The sequence below is a fragment of the Sabethes cyaneus genome, chromosome 2 (assembly GCF_943734655.1).
Source record: "Sabethes cyaneus chromosome 2, idSabCyanKW18_F2, whole genome shotgun sequence".
Taxonomy (NCBI): Eukaryota; Metazoa; Arthropoda; class Insecta; order Diptera; family Culicidae; genus Sabethes; species Sabethes cyaneus.
The window spans coordinates 203,311,776-203,333,299 of NC_071354.1; the positions used below are offsets into that span (position 1 = coordinate 203,311,776).

Genomic DNA, 21,524 nt, shown 5'->3' on the forward strand with positions numbered 1-21,524 from the left:
GCAACGTCCTTAGCTTCTACCGATAACCTGCAACGATTTGTGGAAGCATGCAATGTTATTGCTCTAACTTTTAAGCTTATTTTTTTTCGTTCGTTTTATATTTTAATGTCTCCAAAGAATTTGCAACAAACTAACACCGTTCAACTATAACCCTTGATTGTTGGTCATTCTAAAAACATTTACTGTTAGTTGTTATCAACTGTTCTGTTGTACATCAATAACATGTTGGTTTACGTTAGTAGGAGTTTGAGCCAAAAGTCTACTGGTTGGCACTTACTCTCTTGTTTCTTTGCTGTATATGTCGGTTTGTGTGTATGGTATGTATGTATATTGTGTGTTTATGCATGTGTATGTATGAGTAAACTGCTAACCGTCGTTTATAATATATGAAGCCTCTTGGAAAATAAGATAACCATTGACTAAACTGCACTGTCTACCTCATGGTTTTATTCATTTGCTAAGTAGTTATGGTTGGTCCTAAATGGAAAGATGGACATGTCTTTAAGTATTATTATTTCACGGTAACTCCTACAGTGGTTATTTTCAAATATGCACAGATATACAAGTAACTGTCATCTTGTTATCTTTTCTACTCACTAAATTGTGGTTCGGTAACTGCAAAATATGAATGCGAATGGTATATTAATGCTGCTGACTCCTTTTCCGCCGACTATCCATCGAACCCGTTACTGTTGTTCTGTGATAATGTTTAGAAAATGTCCATCACCATTGTATCATCGGTTCGTTCCCAGTATCCGCCCTGGTAAAGCCAATCGTCTTGTTTAGTATGCGGGTTTATCGTTTGCTTGAACCATCTGCGGGAGAAAGGAATAAAATAGTCAGCACAATGCTTTACTCATAAATAAATCAATAGTACTGTTGTTAATAAATGAAGTTACATTCCAAGAGTTAGTATACGAGGGTTGGCTGCTGAAAAGGAGGGGAGGTCTAAATAAGAAAGGTTTTGTATCTCTAACATTATGAAAATTTCGTTTTCGGAAAGAGATGTACGAGCCACTTGTAGAGAAAGTGATGGGTTGCAAGGGTGAAACCAATCAGGGAAGATGAATCAGCAAGAAGCAGGAACCGTTGCGGTTCAAAGCGGCTGAGGGATTGTCCAGTCGATGAAGGATTACCGAAACCTAGGGAATATCCTCTAGGTTTAAGTCCAATCGAACGACTACTTTCGAGCTGACCACGAGTGTTTCTTTTTTCGCACCCTATTATTAGGGTGACTAAACCTCTTCATCAAATTAAACATGATCCATACTTTAAATCGAGTTTTTAAACGAATTTTTGGCATGTGAATGATTCTACACTTCTTGCCATTACCGATGATGGCCGTCGAAAAACAGCAGGCAGAAACGTCACACCAAATATAAGAGTTTTTGATTTTCACCGAAAAGAATCAACAAGTTCTAATACTATCAGGGCCAAGGTGATCGAAATAAGCAAGTAAAAAAATGCCGCGAAAACCAAAAACATGAATGGTACAGGCTCAAAGGAGACGAACATGCGCTTTTCGCAATTAATTGGTAATCGTTAACGGCAGCGAACAAGAAGTGGTAGATAAATTCGTGTATTTGGGATCGATGATGGTCGCGGACGCGAACAACAGCACAAATAAGAAGATTCAGTGGCACATTCAAGTAGGAGATCGAGTCTGCTTGCCCTTCGCAATACAATACGAATACGCCGCCGTACGAAGCTAAAAATATAGAAAAAATTCATTAAACCGGTAGTTCTTATTTGGCGGAGTACAAACTGAAAGCGGAGAGTGGCCGATGCGTTCGAATCACGAGCAACAGACAGTGCTTGGTTAAATTACCTTGAGGAGACTTGTCGTTAGGCTCTATTCGGGTCTATTTCGGAAAAACCGCTCAAAAATATTTAGTGCCGGTGGGGATGCACAAAGACGCCCGAGGAATTGTCGACGAGCAACCCAAGGTCGAATTGAATGGAATTGGCTGCTTGAAACAGCACGAGTTACCCCGGCTCTATGCTGGTGACGACAGTGATACGGCCGGGGGCGTATAATTAACCGTTAAATAAAAACCGTTTTCAACGACGTGCTCCTCAGCTTAACTTTGAACAACAAACTTTGAGCTTAACAGCAATTGAACAACCCACAAGCTACCGTGAGCTACGTGCGCCCGCTGGATGAATTCTACTTTCCTGTAGAAAGTGAGGTGTTTCGACTCTCAGAAACGGATGAAGCAAACACGACGCCAGGGTGTACGAAATGACTGAATTAACGAGGAGTGCTAGCAAATGAGAAAGACAAAAAGAAGAGGTTGGAAGAACTATCTAGGCATTACTACGAGGAATAATTTGACCAAGTAACGACGATCGTGTAACCACGTTTCTGAGAAGTTTAAAGCTCCAGAAACTGAATAGAGAACGCGAAGGAATATTTATTGCGGTCTAATGCCACTCGCAAGTTCTACGAGAAGGTGAATCAATCTCGTAAGGGCTACACACCTGACCACAAACGAACGCGCGGGGATCGACAGGTGGAAGCAGTTCTTCGAGCATCTCAAGGGCGAAATAACAGAAAAATAGGAACAGCGTTCCAGCTCCCCATCTTGAAAAGATCTGGTGAAAAATCGGGTGGCTGAAGGTCAATGGAGGTGCCGGAAAGAATCGACTCCTGGTAGAACTCTTTGAACATGGTAACAAACCTAGTAATGACACTTGAGAAGAAATGAGTGATTTGTCTTTCTGCAAAATGGCCAATCGGTTTGATTACTGTAATTACTGCGGCATTGCGCTGGTCAACGCCACCTACAAGGATCTTTTCCAGATCATGTTACGTCATCTATCCTAAATAGCAGAAAAATTTGAAAGATCCTAATCCTCCATAAAAAGGAAATACAACGTACAACCCACGCATCGTATTTTCGTAGATTTAGGACAGCTTACAATACAGCCGGACTTGAACAGCTATTCAAGGTATTACACGAGAATGGATTGCAAGACAAACTGACGCAGTTGATCTAAGCTGTGCTACGTGCGCGTTTCGGGGCTCTTGCATCTCGTCGAAGAGCACCAAGCATTACGTAAAGGATAGACTATTTTTTAAGTTATTTAATCGAAACGAGAGCAACGATTTTCAACAAAAATAGCCAAACCCTAGTCTTCACAGACTCCTACACAAGTACACCCGTGGGTCACCAAATCAGACAGAATCAGATGTCAGTCTGTCGGCAGACATCATTGATTCTCCTATCCTATCGAAGCGCTAACGTTGACTCGGACCACTACCTAGTGATGGTTAAGATGCGTCCAAAACTCTCCGTTGTAAACAGCATTCTGGACTCACTCGAAGCTGCGCTGCCGGATGAGGCCGGGCTGGACGAAAGCCCTCTCGATAACTGTTGGAACATTATCGAAATAGTCATCAGCAAAGTAGCGGAGAGCTTCATCGGGCATGTGGCACGGAACCAGCAGAACGGTTGGTTTAACGATGAATGTAGGAGGGTGATGGATGAGGAGAACGATGCGCGGGGGGTCAAGATACGCAGTGCCACACGTCAGAATGTAGAAAGACACAAACAGAAGAAGATGCAGCGAAACCAAATCTTTCGGGAGAAAAAGCGCTACCTGGAAGAGCAGGAATACGCAGAGTTAGAGCGGCTGCATCGTTCTCATGAAACGCGAATGTTCTACCAGAAACTGAACGGATCCCGCAAAGGTCTTGTGCGGCAAGCCGAAATATGTCGGAATAAGAATGGCAGTATTCTGACGGACGATCGTGAGGTGACCGATAGGTAGAAGCAGCACTTCGACGAACACCTGAATGGCAACCAGGCGGAGAACCATGACGGCTGGGAAAACGATTTCGACGATGCAACAAACGCGGAAAAGGTGTCAGCCCCTACGATAGGCGTTAAGGAGATCATCATACAGCTAAAGAACATAAATCAGCTGGGAAAGATGGCATCGGAGCGGGGCTTATTAAAATAAGAATAAGGACCAGAAAAGCTGGCCGTTTGTACACACTAGCTAATTGTTAAAGTTTAGGACACAGAACAGCTACCGGAGGAGTTCAAAGATGGGGTTATCTACGCAACATACAAAAAGGGCGACAAGTTGGACTGTGAGAACTATCGAGCGATCACCGTTCTCAATGCCGCCTACAAAGTGCTGTCCCAAATCATTTTCCGCCGACTATCACTTCCGGCGAACAGATTTGTGGAAACTTATCAAGCCGGCTTCGTCGAAGGTCGATCTACAACGGATCAAATATTTACACTGCGGTATATCCTCCAAAAGAGCCGTGAATACAGAGTCCCCATGCGCCATTTATTTTTTGACTTCAAAGCCGCATATGATACCATCTGCCGGAAAGATCAATGGGAAATCGTGGGCCAGAATAGCTTCCCCAGGAAGCTCATCAAACTGACACAATCCACGATGGATGACACACAGTGCTGTGTTTGAATTTCAGGTGGATTGTCGAGTTCATTCGAGTCACACAGAGTGATGGTCTCTTATGCCAGCTGTTCAACATACCGTTACAAGCGTATATCAACACGCAGTCGTGTTTTGGCCTTTTGTGATTCGGCCATTTGTGCATTATGCCATTTGTTATTTGGGTCATTTGTGTTTCGGCCATTCGTGATTGGGCCATTTGTGTTTCGGCTATTCATAAGTAATCCGTTTTTACGGAAAATAATCGCGAGCTGGTATTGAAAATGAATGGTTCTATCAAAATAAAATATGTTTCTTAAGATTACTCCTACATTTCGGATCTTAAAAAACGATTGGCTCCGCTTTTGACGTTTAAATTAGCTCCCAATTTTGTATCTGCCAGACTATATTCATAGTGACTATATTATAAACGTGTTATTATCTACACAGAAACAGCATTGTGCTGTTTAAATCCTCCAAAACCAACTTATAAGAATTTCGCAGTGGTATTTGGACATACTTTAATGTCAGCTATACAATAAGTACCAATTGAATAAAACTCGCTTTTTTTTGTTTAAGAAACTATCACACTTACCTCGGAAAGAGCGCCTCGTCCGCTTTTTTACACTTCTTACGATTTTCCCGTTGCTTCTCCTCCAATCTCGTCTTCTCCGCTGCCGCTCCGTCCATATCACCTTGCTCGAGCTTTCGAATGTCCGGTCGCAGCCGCGAGTCTGTCGGACAGATTCCTCGCCGTTTCATATGGTCCTCCATTTGGTTCAACGACATGGCGAAGTTGGTAAACTGGTAGTAATCTGCCGTATTACCCGGTCGCGGTTCCGCTTCCCACAGAGCGACTGAGTTGGGGATGTCTATCGAGTAGGTAGAATCGCTTTTCGGGATGTCTCCATCGCCGCTGAGTTCTGGAGGGTCATCAGGCTGCAGAAAAAATCAATTTCGTAAAAAAATACGAATCGAATGCCATAAAAATACCTCCGATATCGATAAACTCTTGAATGAGCTCATTTTGAGACTGTTCAACTTGGAGAACACTTTCCGTGGGGTAGTTCCAGGGGATTCGTTGGGACTTTTGCTTCGTTCATCAGGCCTTTTGAACTTGTGACCATTCTCCTTGCAGTACTCCTCATAAGAAGCGTAGTCGGTACATTTGATGAATTCTGTCCACTTACCGTACAAGAAATGTGTTTTATGCTTACTGAAAAAAAACGACCAAACGATTAATTAAAAACTTTGCTCAGTATTTAATTTTATCCCGCTTACTTTCTATCCGATATAAACCCCTCAACTCGATGCAGGTCCTTATTTCCCACGCCGGCAGTCTTAAAGTTGAGCGTCGCCTTCAGCCCATGTTTGTGGCTGAAAACATCCATCACACCGTACTGCTCGATCCACAGTTTTCCCACAATGATATTATGCACGCAGCAGTTTACGTTGCACCAAGAGTACGCCTCACCAAGCTTCGGGAACTCCACCGTCACCGTTCCCTTCGGTTGGATTTCCACGCTTTTACCCCAGAACTTTAGCTTAGGGTGAATTGATCCGTGGAATGAGAAACTGTCGGAATCTGCATGGAATGCCGAAATCGGTGGGTGGTGGGAAACCTATTACGAACAACCAAGAGAAAAGGCGTGTTTTTCGCATGAATATATGCAAAATTCATTTTTTTTGTTTGCGAAATAAGAACGTAACGCCAATGTTACCTGTTCACAAATGATTCGAAAATCCGGCCGTGTCAGTTCGTACGTCTCGCCTAACAGCGGGTTGAACGGTTTTCCCAGCCGCTCCCAGTTTGAAGCCAGTGCAGAAACGGCGAATGCCGACACGTACTTGAGCCGCTCGACCGGATCTGGCTGCTCTGAGGCTATCCGCAACAGTTTGGCATACTCCATGTACTCTGTCATACGCTGGAGAAAGCTAAATCGAGAAACGAGATGAGAATTGCACGAACAGGTACATTAAAAATTTATTCTGCAACACCGGGGCGTAATTGAATCATGTCACTCGAGGGCGTAATTATCTACAAGCGTTATTTTATTACCGGCAGATATGTGCTGGATTTTCTGTTTTCTCTCTGGTATCAAAAGAAAACAGTTTCCCAAGTCATAAGCACAACGAAACAACAAACACGCATAAGAATCAGAATATTTATTATTCAACGTCTGTCGGCGCGGCCCCTGCAGAGTTTACTTTATGGTCACGCATGGTGATTGGTTTCCTTCATCTGCTTACCTTAGCGGTTCGTTAAAAACGACGGGCATCGTGATTTTGCTTAGCTCTTTACCGATACAATTCTTCAGTACTGACCAGATGTTGAAGTCACTACGTGAGAACATAGGAACCGGCAGGGAAGTTCTGAAGAAGAAAACAAGTTCCCAAAAATTAAATCGTATTACAACGGTTATAGTGGAAATAGCTTTTGAAAATTAAAAAATGTTTTAGTTTTTTATTGTTAATGTATGATTTGTTCAGAGCAATAAATGAATGAGTGATGATGAATAGTGCTGTTGATTGGTTGATTGCTTGATTGGTGAGAGAGTCGACGTTCGTGTTTGGATTATCATGGATGGATGCCAAGCGGTCAGGAAATGCGGTTGAGTGGGAAGAAAAAAACGTACGGTAATGCTATCTGTACGGCGTGCGGATAATAGGATATTGATATACCAGTGAGGCGACAGAAGTATAGTGCTTGCGTGATACAGATTACAATCAAAGCAATTAAAGTGGATCCTTGTGGTGAGACAACGCCCGATATACCCGTTATGTCGTTCCTTCCAGTTGCTAGTGGTGTTAATTGTACATAAGGATATAAATAAACTAATATAACTAGTAAGCTTACGGAAACTTACCACTTCTATTATAGTTTTAGCGGTTCTATTCCTAATCTTTTTTTGGTATACAAGTATCTTCTACTTCAACTAATATTCAATTCTAATGTCTGGATTTAATGATAACAAGTGCTACAAAACAAACGCGTTAAGCTGTCATGTATAGTCAACAATCAGTGGAATTCTATTGTGCAAATATGGAATTGCTTCAGAGATCAAAATCATATTATCGTTCATCGCTTCTGCATTAGATTGCACTAGCTTCTAGCTCAGATGCACAGCGAACTATTCAGCCTTACCCCTTCACTCTACACATTGTATTTCTCATGAAAGTAGCTTTCTTATTTATGACGAGAATAAAGTATGTTATCCCGGCGGATTCCACAGATTCCAGTGATCTGTACATCACTGAACACCAAGATGAGTAGGGTAAAATGCTTTTTATTTGTTATTTTAACGCCATGCACAAAGGGGTTTTGTTATTAGAAACTAGCTGACCCGACAAACTTCGTATTGCCACAAATTAACCTGTGTTGTACATAAATCATGAATCTCGGATGATCTTTGTCACAATCTCGAGTTTTGCAAGCCCCTGTGGGCGGCGCTTCCGACGGCGGGTCACCGGCAACACTCGCGACCGTCTCGTCCTGAATGATCTAGTGTTACTATAGATAGTTTTTGTGGTCTTGTATTGACTAATGTTTTATGGAAGAGTCTCGAATTTCTCGAGTTCGATTAGTTTTTGAGTTTCGCAAAAATTTCTGTTTTATTTGTATGAGAGTCCACATCCCCCTACCACAGGGGTGAGAGGTCTCTAACTATCGTAAAATAAATTCAAGACTCCAAAATCTCCCACATGCCAAATTTGGTTCCATTTGCTTGATTAGTTCTCGAATTATGAGGAAATTTGTATTTCATTTGTGTAGAAGCACCCCCTCTTAAAGTTGGGAGGGATTCACCTAATTCACCATAGAAAATATTTTTGCCTCCAGAAACCTCCACATGCCAAATTTGGTTCTATTTGCTTGATTAGTTCTCGAGCTATGAGGAAATTTGAATTTCATTTGTCTAGGAGCCCCCCCCCCTCCTAAAGTGGGTAGGGGTCCCAATTCATCATAGAAAAAATTTTTGTCTCCAAAAACACCCACGTGCCAAATTTGGTTCCATTTGCTTGATTAGTACTCGAGTTATGAGGAAATTTGTATTTCGTTTGTATAGGAGCCCCCCTCTTAAAGTGGGGAGGGGTTCTAATTCACCATAGAAAATATTCATGCCCTAGAAAATTTTCACATGCCAAATTTGGTTCCATTTGCTTGATTAATTTTCGAGTTATGAGGAAATTTGCATTTCATTTGTATAGGAGCCCCCCTTCCTAAAGTGAGGAGGGGTCCCAATTCATCATAGAAAAAAATTTTGTGTCCAAAAACACCCACGTGCCAAATTTTGTTCCATTTGCTTGATTAGTTCTCGAGTTATGAGGAAATTTGTATTTCGTTTGTATAGGAACCCCCCCTCTTAAAATGGGGAGGGGTCCTTATTTACCATAGAAAATATTCTCGTCCTCGAAAACTTTCACATGCCAAATTTTGTTCCATTTGCTTGATTAGTTCTTCAGTTATGAGGAAATTTGTATTTCATGTGTATAGGATCCCCCCCTCCTTAAACGGGGAGGGGTCCCAATTCATCATAGAAAAAAATTTTGTCTCCAAAAACGCCCACATGCCAAATTTGGTTCCATTTGCTTAATTACTTCTCGAGTTATGAGGAAAATTGTGTTTCTTTGGTACAGGAGCCCCCCCCCCCCTCTTAAAGTGGGGAGGGGTCCTAATTTACTATAGAAAATATTCTTGCCCTTGAAAACTTTCACATGCCAAATTTGGTTCCATTTGCTTGATTAGTTCTCGAGTTATGAGGAAATTTGTATGGAAGCCCCCCCTTTTAAAGAGGAGAGGAGTTATAATTCCCCTTATAAAGAGGGGAGGGGTCTCAATTTACCATAGAATAAATTCTTGTCACCGGAAACACCCACATGCCAAATTTTGTTCTATTTGCTTGATTAGTTGTCGAGTTATGCAGAAATTTGTGTTTCATTTGTATGGGAGCCCCCCCTCTTAGTGGGAGGAGGGGTTTCTAACCATCACTAAAACCTTTCCTGGCCCCAAAAAACCTCTACATGCATATTTTCATGCCGATTGGTTCAGTAGTTTTCGATTCTATAAGGAACATACGGACAGACAGACAGACAGAAATCCTTCTTTATAGGTATAGATAAAAACCATTGTTCAGCTCCTAAACATCTAAATCTAGTGATACTACTAAGCTTCGGGATTGTTAACGACTGGATTCGAAGCTGCAATAAAGTTTAATGGAATGGAGACTTTTTGCGTTTTTGAATAGCCGTTTTGCGTAATATTGTCAATTCTATTTTTATAATGTGAAATAGTTTTGCAATGCTGTTCTAGTCACGTGTTTAATGTCCGCTATTGAGCTTGTTTATCAGCTTTTAGGGGAGGGATGATTTGAAGAACCTAAATCACTTTGAACCAGCCAGCTAATAGCTATTGTTTTTGCAATTCAGATGGCGTTATTATTAGGGTGGGTATTAACGAATAAGTGCAGTCTAAAAACTACCCTTTCAACTCTTTACAGTCGACGGAAGTTTTCTATGCTAGTTGATTCTTTTACACGAGTAAGGATGGTTTATATTCTCTCCTTTCACACATGCTCACTTATTTTATGTGATTGACGAATGAAATATGATATTTCATTTCTTATTATAGCGTGATTTCAAATTTACGTAAGACTACGTCTTACGGTAAGGTTTGAGATAGAGTGTCATTCCAAAAAATCCAAAAATGCGAGCGTTACGAAAATACGAAAAATTGTGAACGCTAATAGCTCTGCAAATTGTGAATGGATTTCCATGGTTTAGATACTGATCGACTCATTACAGATGTAGCAATTATGTGGTTTCTATGTTAATTTTCTTTCTCAATCACGGAGTTGCCGCGTACATTTTTGCATGCATTCCGCATTACAAGCACTCTCAACAAAAATTTTATGTGAATAGAACTTTATTCAACTTTTATACAGCAGACCTGCCAGGCCTAGAATCACAAGGTTTGTGCTGGAGTTTTAAATTGTTCTAGGATCTTTTTCTTCTATTGATGCTGATGCTCGTTTTAATAGATTAGTTTATCATGTCCGAACATACAGGACTGCTTTCGATTTAGGCTAATTTGTACACAAAATACTATCTATTTTCAAAATTAACCTTGCAGCGCAATTTTGTTTCCTTTGTATCTTTTTGCTTATAATATTGTTTCTCTCTACATTAAAGTGAAAATAGAGGAATAAAGTCGGTATTTTTTAAGTTTTATCTTAAAACCCTAAAGTGTCCGGGCATAGAGGACTCCCCTCTACCTAAAGTTGACTAGTGCTACGAATCACCCAAAAATTTTCTGAATTCGAAATCATCACCAATCACCAGAACAAGTGTGGTTTTGCCCTGATTAAACTCTTAGTGGAACTACAAACTCTAAGAAACGGTTCGACTTTATGTTTTAAAGCTTCTGTCGACTACCGCGAACGCCCAGGTTGTGCTGCCCTCAATTTGCATTTTAGACCTATCTTGGAACAGTGATGCCAGGGGGACGAAAGAAGAAGTTTGTTCCATGGGTCGAGCCCTGATAAATTTATAACCACTGATGGTCCGAGATTTGTCTTCCTATTGGTTCATTTTCGGTTGTTTGTGTTGAAAAATTGATGTTGAGGACAACCGATGTTAGGCGGGGCTGACAAGATCTCCACTTCTTCACTATACTATACTCATTACAAAATGTCCAGGGAAGAGCACATTTACAAATTCGATCTATCGTTTTTCCTCTCATCATCATCATCATCATCAGCATCATCATCATCATCAACATCATCATCCTCAAGATCATCTTCATCATCAACCTCATCCTCATCCTCATCCTCATCCTCATCCTCACCCTCACCCTCATCCTCACCCTCATGCTCATCATCCTCATCCTCATTCTCATGTTATATTTAAAGACGTGACGGTTATGCTTGGGGCTCTACCTGTGTTTTAGTGAGCGACATTGCCTGTCTCGTCCGGCCCGGTCGTGAGTGAGGTCTTCCCGACACTTTATTATTGACATCGCTAAAGCGCCCGGGGCAGAGTTTCATACGCTATTAAGCGACCAGCTGGATAACCCGAAAAAAAGGAAAATTTCCTTTTTTTTCTGTCGTACTTCTAATATACTGGGCTTAGACCAGACTTGGTTCATCTTGCCAAATTTTTTTTTTTCGATCACTAAATGCTAAAAATTAACAGAATGTTTCAAAGTCAAATTTCCCCATACATTTTCTTTGTGATCGCCTTCCGTCGCAAGCAGGCACGACGGTTAAATTCGCCATGTCTTTACTGTGATTTTGACTACTTTCCATTTATAAAAAAGTGACAGTATCTTTATGTCCGAGTAAATCGAAAATTCTTTACGACAATTAAACCTAGACCAATTAGATGTCTGTGCTTGAGAAGTCTCTACCTAATCTTTCAGTTGATATCGAGGTACGACGCTGGTCTAACATGCCAAGTACTCTAACAGCTGACTGCGAAGTCTGTCGAATAAAATCAGAAGGTTAACCTTTCGTTAACCTAACAGAATTCCCTCGAATACTAATGCCTACTTTTGAAACTATTTCCACCGTTTGAAAGATCTTGGTTTGCGGATCAACTTTGCTGAAAACAGTAATTTTCTTTATTGCTAGAATCCCAAAATATACCGAGATAAAGGCACACAGGCAGGCGGTTCACAGGCGTTGTACAGGGTTAAGTTCCAAAAGCGGAATGTAGCAGCAAGCCTTTGCTTGAGAAGTACACCAGAAAAAGTGACGTCTCCTCATTTACAGCAGCCCCGAGACGAACTTACACTCAAGAACAACTCATTGGCAAAATTCCCGTCACTTGTAGCGTCAGAGATAGTGCAATGCATCACGATAGGCTTGTAACGCGGAACGTTCGGGTTCAATTCCAGCAGCGTTATGTGATAGTTTAAGTTAAGGTTTTTTATTTAGTCTATCTTAATCGATTAAAACGAATTTACAAAAGTTAGGAGTAGGTAGAAGGTAGAATAGTGTAAAAATAGAACATTGCTTGAATGAATTTCATAAATTTTTGACAAAGTTACAAAGAGAAACTGCTTATCATTCTATGCGTTCTTAAGGCAACTTTTAAGTTTAATAAATTACTTACAAATGGAGCTGCATAGCAGGCTATAGATCTATAGACATAAAGATTTTTTTTTTCAACCAGAAAGCCAATACAGACATAAAGATTGTTAACCTTCCTTAGACACCAATATCCAAACTCATGGTTACTTTCAAGTTGCTACCAACATTAACGGTACTTTATTGAAAATGATATTCGGTTTACAAATACAGTGTCTTGTTATTCAGCAAGAAAGTTCTGCGCAGCTAAATTTGAACTCCAAATGTACTTCCAAGTTCGTTCCTTGAGTGAAATTCGAGCTTTTGGTTGTTTGGGATAGGCCAATTTAATAACTATGTTAGGGAAGAGATCGAATTGGTAAAATGGTAAACAGGACAGCAGTAGTTATGTTCTTGATTGTGTTAAATTGCTTCCAAATGCACATTATCGCCAGGGCAACTAAAGTAAAAATGCATATTTCCGATCCCATTGTTGTTCCAGAGAAGGTTTGAAAGCAAGGATGATTCCTCCTCAGGGTAAAAAAGAGAACAGTTATTTTGTTATAATGGTAGTTTATTTTACAATCAACGATGGGTACGGTAGACGAAAGTAATAGAACAAAGTTGTTGATAGTATCCGGACAGAACGGAACAAGGACAAGTGTATAGTAAAAACTTGAAAACAATTTGTGTTTCGGGGATAAAATGATCCCTTCACTATAAGGGCAAAATAGCAGTGTGTCATTACTCAATCTACATTTTATTTAGTTATCTGCATCTATGACTACATTACAACTCAAGCAATAAAAATGATCGAGTCTTTCGAAAAATGATGTAACGCATTCAACATTTGGTTCGTTTCTGAATGAATTTCGTTCATTTTAGGCCCAGTTCCCCTACGTGCCTGGGTCGTTTTAGAACGAAATTTGTTGCGGAGGATGTTTGTTGTAGTATGAAACAGAAGCGGCGTAAACCACGAGCTGCAAGGACTCTTTGGAGACATTATTATTGCACACATGGCCAAAGTCGTGAGATGGGCCGGCCCTGTCGCGAGGATACCGGATGACAGTGCTGCTCTCTTCAAGGTCCTTAGCGGCACCAAAAAGTGGGTGCCCGGTGTGCTAGATGGCTCAACCAGATCGAGATTGGCTTGCGAGTATAGCACACGACCGAGTGAAAAATAAGCACAATATTTACCATAAGATGATTTTCCGTTCCGATAAATCCGTGTAAAGTTTTTTTATTGCGTATTCTTGGACCAAGATTTAAAACAATAAGAAAAGTTTCATAATGCAATTTTATGCGCTTGTTTCAAAATTTTATGCGCCATGACAACGTAACGTCTTTAGGAAGCCTGCTCTGAAACTTTCAACAGCTTTCAGCAAGCTCTGAACAAGTCAACAGATAGTCCACATTATCGTTCACTAAAATGGGGAAGCTATATCCTTATTCGGATTATTAGATTCCGGTGGAACGACATTGCTCACCTCATCGTTTTTATTAGCCTGCGGCGCTTCTTGGGGACCGAGACGCTGTCTTGCTTGGAAAACTTTTAACAACTTCATTTCATTAACTGTAAAGCGCAGGACATCTTGACAGGCTCTTCGGGAAACAGTAGCAGACAAACGGCAGCAGAAATTGGTAGTTCAATAGCATCGCTGTGTGACAATGCACTTATTTTATGATAAATAAAGCATAGCTATTACTGTATGTTACTGCTATGAGGCTATAAGCAGTTTATACTGGCTCTGTTTATTATAAACGGTCTGTCATATCCGTAATATAGGAATATAATCTATCAATTCTTATCGATAATGAACCAATTTTATATCGAAGATGAGCTTAACGGGAAATTAGCAGTCATTGACTTTTCGTCGGAGAGCCCAATTTCGGAAGCAGTTTTTGGGCCCAAAAGCGGGGTTCTGTTTGTAAAAATGTAAATACTGCATTCTTCTTGCTAATCTGAACACAGCGAATATATTTTTATAAACAGAATTTTTGTTCCAAACAAAAAAACTGCTTTTGAAATTGGCAGAATCGATGACTGCTAATTTCACCTTAAACCTTCAATTGAGAGAAAGTTAACTATCACTCGAGATAAATCATTTTTTACAAACATTTTAAATAAACTGAGATAACAAATTTCAACTCACAATGGTAGGCATTTAATGCAATTTCCATGTGTTATCACAATGCGAAAAAATAAAAAGCAAATATCTTTCTATCAAAACTCAATTTGCCTTCTCAAATATGCTCGTTAATCGTTTTCTTTTTTTACACAGCAGCAAAAAAGGATCCGCTTTATGACACTTTTAGTATTGCATTTTGAATACTTTTCGCAACGTTATTTGCCATTTTTAACGGCTTTTGATCTCTGCTCCAGCCAGCCAGTCCAAACCAATTTAAAAGCTTCTGCTTGACATCGCTGTTGGGCAACTTTCATCGTCGTCATCGTGATTCGATTAAATTGGTAAATTTTGGCAGCGAAAAGAAAACTTTTATCTCGTGGTGTAGAAAATGGAGAATGCTCCGATAATGGAAAAATTCCGGCGTACGGTTGGTGCTGTAAAACCTTATTTTTTGCTGTTGCTTTATCCAAATAACCGTTGGCTACAAGACTGTAGGTAGCTGGAAAAGGTTTCACCTCTATAGGATTAAAAAAAAAGATTTTTTGAATGACTTTGATATACTTTTATGAAATTCTAAGGTGTTTTTCATATAAACCTGTATTGAGATACTAATAGAAGAAACGTTTCCGTTAAATTGTGCTAAGATGCTCACCACAAAAACTTTAATCCGTATTGAGTTGACAATAATTATGCATGGAAGATAACTCTTTATGCTTATTTATGCTAGGCTAATTTTGCAAGTCGAATATTTTTAAAATTATTAGTAACGCCGACCAATTTCAATGCTGGTTTTTTGGGAAATAAAATCGGTACAAAAACTTCATTCTCTATATTAAAAGACAATTTTTACCTTGAAAAACGTCGGTACTGGTCGATACGGTCCCAGCCCAGCTAAAAGCGCCTCCCTGGCGGCGGTGATTCACACAACACACGAATATCGAACAAACGCCACACAGGCGAAAAGTAAACTGAAATTATAATTACAGCCTTTTACCGCACGTAACCGCAACGGCTGCAGTGTCAGTTTTTACCGAAAGTAAAAATAAATAAAAATAACGGAGACCACGGAGGAACTTCTCATTATTTTCGAATTTAAAGTATAAAAATATCGATTGATATGACCGTTAGGCCATTATTCGTTCAATGTGGAATAATTCAAAAGGACCAATTACATATACCAAAGTTACTAACAGGTAATTCTACATTTGCATAAATCCTAAATACATCTGAATATCTGCTATATAGTTTTTCAAAACTTTCCACATTCCTTGTGCACAACTTCCAATCGAACTTTTCTATCTCAATTTGTGCTTTTTATTCGGCCCTTGAGCTGGTTATAAAATCCAGAACAGTTTTTTGATTATTTCCGATGTTTCGACTTTGAATTTAGGACTTTTTCAATAGACAATTTTTCACCCTTCAAAAAGACTTAAATACCAAGTCGAAGCACCAGAAAGAATTAAAAAGTTAGAAAGAATTCCACAACTACGTAAAAAGCCGGATGCTGCCTACAAATCTTTTGCTTACTGATTTTTGGTCTTACCGGACAAGTCAATTGAGCTATCGCTCCTTGTCCTTATTGCCAGCGGATGTACGATGGGAATCGTCCAGATTTTCTGCTTGAATTCTTCGTTAGATCTGCTTCCTAGTTTTGTTGTCCGCGGCCATCAGCGATCCCAGTGAACTCACTTACCACTTCTAGTTCATCGCTGTTAACGGTTACCGTCCGTGGGAGACGCGCGTTTGTCTCCTTTAGAACTCTTTCATCTTTGACACCGTTATTTTTAGTCCAATCCTTCTAGATTCTAGACTTCCAGTCTGGCGTAAACTGCCTCCGCCGTTGCAGGTGTCAAGTTCCTGGTATCAAAGTCGTCCGCGAAATATAAAAGATAGCCTGCTAAAATTCGTGCCCACGCTTCTGATCACCTCTTCAAGACCGATGTTGTATAGCATACAGGATAAACCGTCAACTTTTCTCAACCCTCGCCGCGTCGCGAAGGGACTGATCAGATGCCTCAGTTTATTCGGAGAACCATGTTCGTCATTGCTGGTCTTGGTCGACTGTATCGCATGCTGCTTTAAAGTCAATAAAGAAGTGATGCTTGGGGAAGTTGTACTCCCAACATTTCTGCAAAATCTGTCGGATGGTAGTTAAAAATTTGGTCTGCAGTGTTGCGAGCCCCCATTAAGCCTTACGAAACTATGTGGAATCGGTGACAGCCGACGTAACAGGATCTGGGAGAGCACCTTATAGGCGGCGTTTACCAGCGTCATGGCACTATAGTTGTAGCAGTCAAGTCCCTCTCTGTAGATGGGACAAACCACTCCTTCCATCCCAGCTTCTCCTCCTCCCAAAATTTAGGAAATAACACGGTGTAGAGCAGATGCCAGAATTTCTCGGTCATGTTTATCAAATGATGCTTAGCTCGAAAAAGTTGTTCTAATTTTTCACGCTGTCTGTCCCCGGTTGGCGCTTTTTATTCTTCAAAATCATGGTTTACTGGTTCCATGATCGTCTGTATTTAGCCATGTTCTCCCTGGTGGCAATTCTCAGATAATTTTTCCATACCATTTTTTCTTCCTCACCACTTGTTGGCATTCCCCATCAAATCAATTACTTTGAATACCTAGCTCTTCAAATAGTGTCTCTCCGATGACCGAGCGTATGCTGCTCTAACCGTCGATGGTTGAAGCACTTCGGAAGCAACTCCTCGGGAGAAGGCAGTGCCTCATCCAGTATTCACGCATAGTACACGCAAATTGTGGGTTAGCTAGTTACCTAACGTTCAGTCATGGAAGACAGCTGTGACGGAACTGGTATACCGCGGTTGACAGTTTTGAGCGCACATATGCTGCTGCTAGATTATGGTCGAATCGATATCCACAACCCGTCGAGAACTTATTTTCGCGATATCAGAGAAGAACCGGCCGTCTATGAGAACGTGGTCAATCTGGTCCATTGTACGTTGGTCAGGTTCAGGATCTCCAGGTGGCGTTATGGCTGTCTTTGCATGAAAAAGGCGCTTCGGATCATCGGAGTCATGAACTCGCACAGCTCTATGGCGAACCCAATATCCAGAAGGTGGCTAAAGCTGGACGGATACGATGGGCAGGGCATGTCGCAAGAATGCCGGATAACTGCCCTGCAAAGATGGTGTTCGCCTCGAATCCGGTAGGAACAAGATGACCAGAAGCGCAGCGAGCAAGATGGTTAGACCAGGCGGAGCGAGATCTGGCGGAGAGTACTCGGTGTCCGAGGAATTGGGGAGCGGTAGCCCTCAACCGAGTTACATGGAGACACTTTGTTCAACAGGCTTTGTCTTAGGACGGCAAGCAAGTAAGTAAGTTCGGATTATCAGGCCTCGGGAAGCTGCGAAGTTCGCTGGCCGTTCGGCCGCTGCATCAGTCGTATCGGTGTGCCGACCAGTCTGCACATATCTTCCCTACCGATCCGGGTGTTCATATCGTGCATATCGCTATCGTACGTTGCTGCGAGTAAAATGCTTCATTCTCATCGTCGGCCTTCCTCCTTCGTTCGGGCAGTGCTATTGAAGAAACGGCTTTTTACCGTCAATAGACATATCTGCTCATCCAATCTATCACGCAATCCTATATTCATACATTGTCCAACACTATATAGATTATTCCCAGTTCGTTGGTAGTGTCACAGCTCTGGTAAAACAGGGTCTTTCCGCCGGGTGGATCTACCAAACCGTCTCTGCTTTAAGAAAGATGCAGAGCTACGATACAAGTTTGCGTGGTTCAAGTTGTTCCAGCAGCACTCGGTCGCCACCTGCGAAATTCCTGCGATCGGTAATTCCAAGTATCGAGTTTTCATTCGTCGTGTTTGTTTCGTTGCCTAGATCGATGCCGAAAAGCCCGATCTGTATTAGCTTAAATGTTGGTAGTGAAGTGGGTTTGGGTAGATTGCCTTACTAGAGCCACGCTACCGAGATTTATAATGGGGCTGCCATCTTAGATTTAATGCCGAGACACCACGTTTCTTAATTCAGCAGGCCGCGCCGGATCACACACTGTCATAAGCCGCTTCTAACCTGGAGTACAACCACTTACTTGGTTGAGGAATCGTCTAGCCATTAGGAGCCGCCCCTGACACGGGAACAGGCGCTAAAGGTTGACAAGGCTATTCCTCGTTGCAACATTCAGCGTCCGCATGAGTGCTTCCTTCCTTATCGGTATAGGACCTTAATTTTAACCGGGGTTGTTACCTGATTTTTGCTAAGATTCACGTATTATGGCTAATGCCACGAGGAAATAACAATGGGAGTTGCTGGATAAGAGGCTAAGGGCCACTGCACTGTGGGACCTATTCTATCCAGCTTTTTACGAGCCATAATGGCGGACGTGTTCGTAATAATTGAACAGCATTTTTGACATTTCCCCAATACATCGCACGTTTTCTTTCCGCGCGTTCACGGTAAAACTAAAGGAATGTACGGAAAGAAAACGTGCGATGTATTAGGGAAATGTCAAAAATGCTGTTCAAATATTACGAACACGTCCGCCATCACGGCTCGTAAAAAGCTGGATACCTGCAGGTACGGGAGGCCCGATGTTACGCGTTATCCAGTCGTTCACCTACCTACCTATAACTTTCAGCTGTTTTTCAACTTCGCTTTGAATATTGTTGATGTTTTCTTATAATTTTCCCAGTGGATTGATCTGCTGATATGAATTTTCATGGATTTGAAAGCGAGAGATTTGCAGTCGTTAAATCCGAGAACAGTTTGGAAAGGAAGGTTTCCAAAGGTAATAAACAAAAATAAACTTAATATTTTTGCTCCCTGTTTAATCAAAGAGAGTACTCAAACTGTTAGCTTTCACAACCGAATATCCATATGTTAGTCCTGCTTATGAACTTCCGGCATTCTGATTTACTTCCATTCCACGCTCTAACCTAGCGCCTCCATGGGGTCATACGTCACGGGCACCGTGTGGTTTTCGATTCTTTATTTTACATCTCTAGTTTTAGCCAAACCATTGAACCACACGACTTAATTTTCAAGTATATAGTAGTATATGCAGTTATATTATTTATCAATTGTCAGCACAAATAACATATCTTATAGTTTAAGCGAATCTTCAAAACTATCTGATTTGTTACTTAGTTGCACCTCAAAATCAGATCGATTGTAAACTAAAGTTAACAAATTAACAAGTCACACTCAAAATTCACAATTGCCTGTTGAGCACGAAAAAATCCGGACACACGGAATATGTTGCGATTCATTTATTTTATAAGTAAAACCTTTGAAAATTTTACTGTATATCAATATAACTTCATTGGTTTTGTTATTTATACCTCGAGTCCTGATGCAAAATAAAAAAAGAATTCCAATTGACTGTGTAGATGGCAAAAAGAAGAATGAAACTGCGAGCGATGAGGAGAAGTTCAAGTGAAATTGAAAATACTATAGGATGCCAAAAAAGTAGGAAAACAGCTGGTGCAAAGGACGATGGGACGTGTTCGGGGAAATATTCAAGCAAAGATATATGGTAACAATTAAGGCTTAACAGTGGTCTTGAAATATTACCCAATAATGATTGGTATGGGTATAATTGATAAAATTAAAAATAAAACGAACAATTTTACTTTAACAAGATTTTCGTGTCCGAATATTTTCGTGTCCGAATATTTTCGTGCCTTTAGCACGCTAAAACAAACGAAAAGTTAACCTGAGCAACCACACACAGGCCAGGTAAAATACATGGAACCAAATCAATAAAAAGCTTTGCAAAATAGGGACATCTATTGTTAAGCGGGCTGCTTGTGTATAACATAAAAGGACTAACAATGTATGTATTTTTGTATAGGAGCAGCACTACTCTGGCCTCAAAGCAACTAGTAAGCATTGGCGGGGTGGACTGTAATTACGTTTTGGGGTGTGCTAAATTATTATTCGCCTTGGCGGCAAGGATCAGTAACGTGGCGTGCATTGGGCAGTTGAAACGACAGCTACGGCAGGTGCTAATGTTGCAATCCACTTCTTTCGTCTCAATTCGCAAAAAGTACACATAGGATGTTAAGTATAAATTATGTTCCGTGCGTAATTCATTTAATTTGTAGTTTGGTGCTATTGGTACAGTAAGTGATTGAATTTATTTTGCTTAAAAAAAACTTTGAGTCGTGTTTGCTGTAGATTGATTCGCGTATAATTGTAAATTTGACATTTGTCTACAGAAGCGATAACTAAAATATTTACCTGAGATTGTCATACTGTCCGTTATTTTCATAGGAAACACTTTCCGCCATATTAGATTAAATGCGAAAGAAAAAACAAAAAAGAACCCAAGTCCTGTCAAATAGGTATGTCGCCTTTGCGGGCGTTCAAAATTGTTTATTACTGGCGGTTTTCTCTTCTGTTTTTACTTTCTACGCTGATAAATTTACTCTCCACTAAAATCGTACAGCTAATTACAGTATTGTTTCTCAAGCTATGCTGCCCCTTCTCATTACGCAAAAGTTATACACTAGAGAGGAGTTATTTATCTGCAATGCAGGGAAACAAAAATTGTTGTTTTAAATAATAATTTTCCACACGCACCACCAAGCGTCCACTTTGCACGGCTCTAGCGTACGGAAACACACGGTTGTTGGTAGGTCCTCGGAATAAATACACTCAGGTTAAAAACGATCCTAATTGTTGAATTATTAAACGGTTTGCTATGATCCGTTTGAGTAGACCAGCAAACCGATCATATTTAATTTCTACTGGTTTTGGAAGTTTCGGAGTGAAAACATATTCAATCAAATATTCGCTATAACCTACGGACAGAACTCCGTAATCAACTCTGACGTGCCCAGGCTGAGGTATACCTGTATACTGGGCCACGTACTCCACTTTCTCTTTAAAATTAATCTCGTATTTGACCCATCCTTTTTTAAAAACTTGAACGC

The 21,524-nt window shown here is 40.7% G+C and overlaps 1 protein-coding gene across 1 annotated transcript; it reads right to left on the minus strand.

The window, feature by feature from the left end:
- Window positions 1-709: 709 nt before the first annotated feature.
- On the minus strand, window positions 710-20,879 carry LOC128737880 (oxysterol-binding protein-related protein 2). Its single transcript, XM_053832623.1, has 7 exons — window positions 20,830-20,879; window positions 6,664-6,786; window positions 6,135-6,348; window positions 5,695-6,035; window positions 5,407-5,629; window positions 5,009-5,352; window positions 710-815 (listed from the first exon to the last, which is right to left on the minus strand). The coding sequence occupies exons 1-7, from the start codon at window positions 20,877-20,879 to the stop codon at window positions 710-712; spliced, it is 1,401 nt and encodes a 466-aa protein (XP_053688598.1).
- Window positions 20,880-21,524: the final 645 nt, after the last annotated feature.

Bases quoted from the DNA above. Each gene is read 5' to 3' on its own strand.
- LOC128737880 (XM_053832623.1), bottom strand. From the start codon at position 20,879: ATGGCGGAAAGTGTTTCCTATGAAAATAACGGACAGTATGACAATCTC. The intron at 6,787-20,829 runs GTAAATATTTTA...TTTCTTCTTCAG, and splicing joins GGACAGTATGACAATCTCAG to AACTTCCCTGCCGGTTCCTA. The intron at 5,630-5,694 runs GTAAGCGGGATA...GTTTTTTTTCAG, and splicing joins GGGTTTATATCGGATAGAAA to TAAGCATAAAACACATTTCT.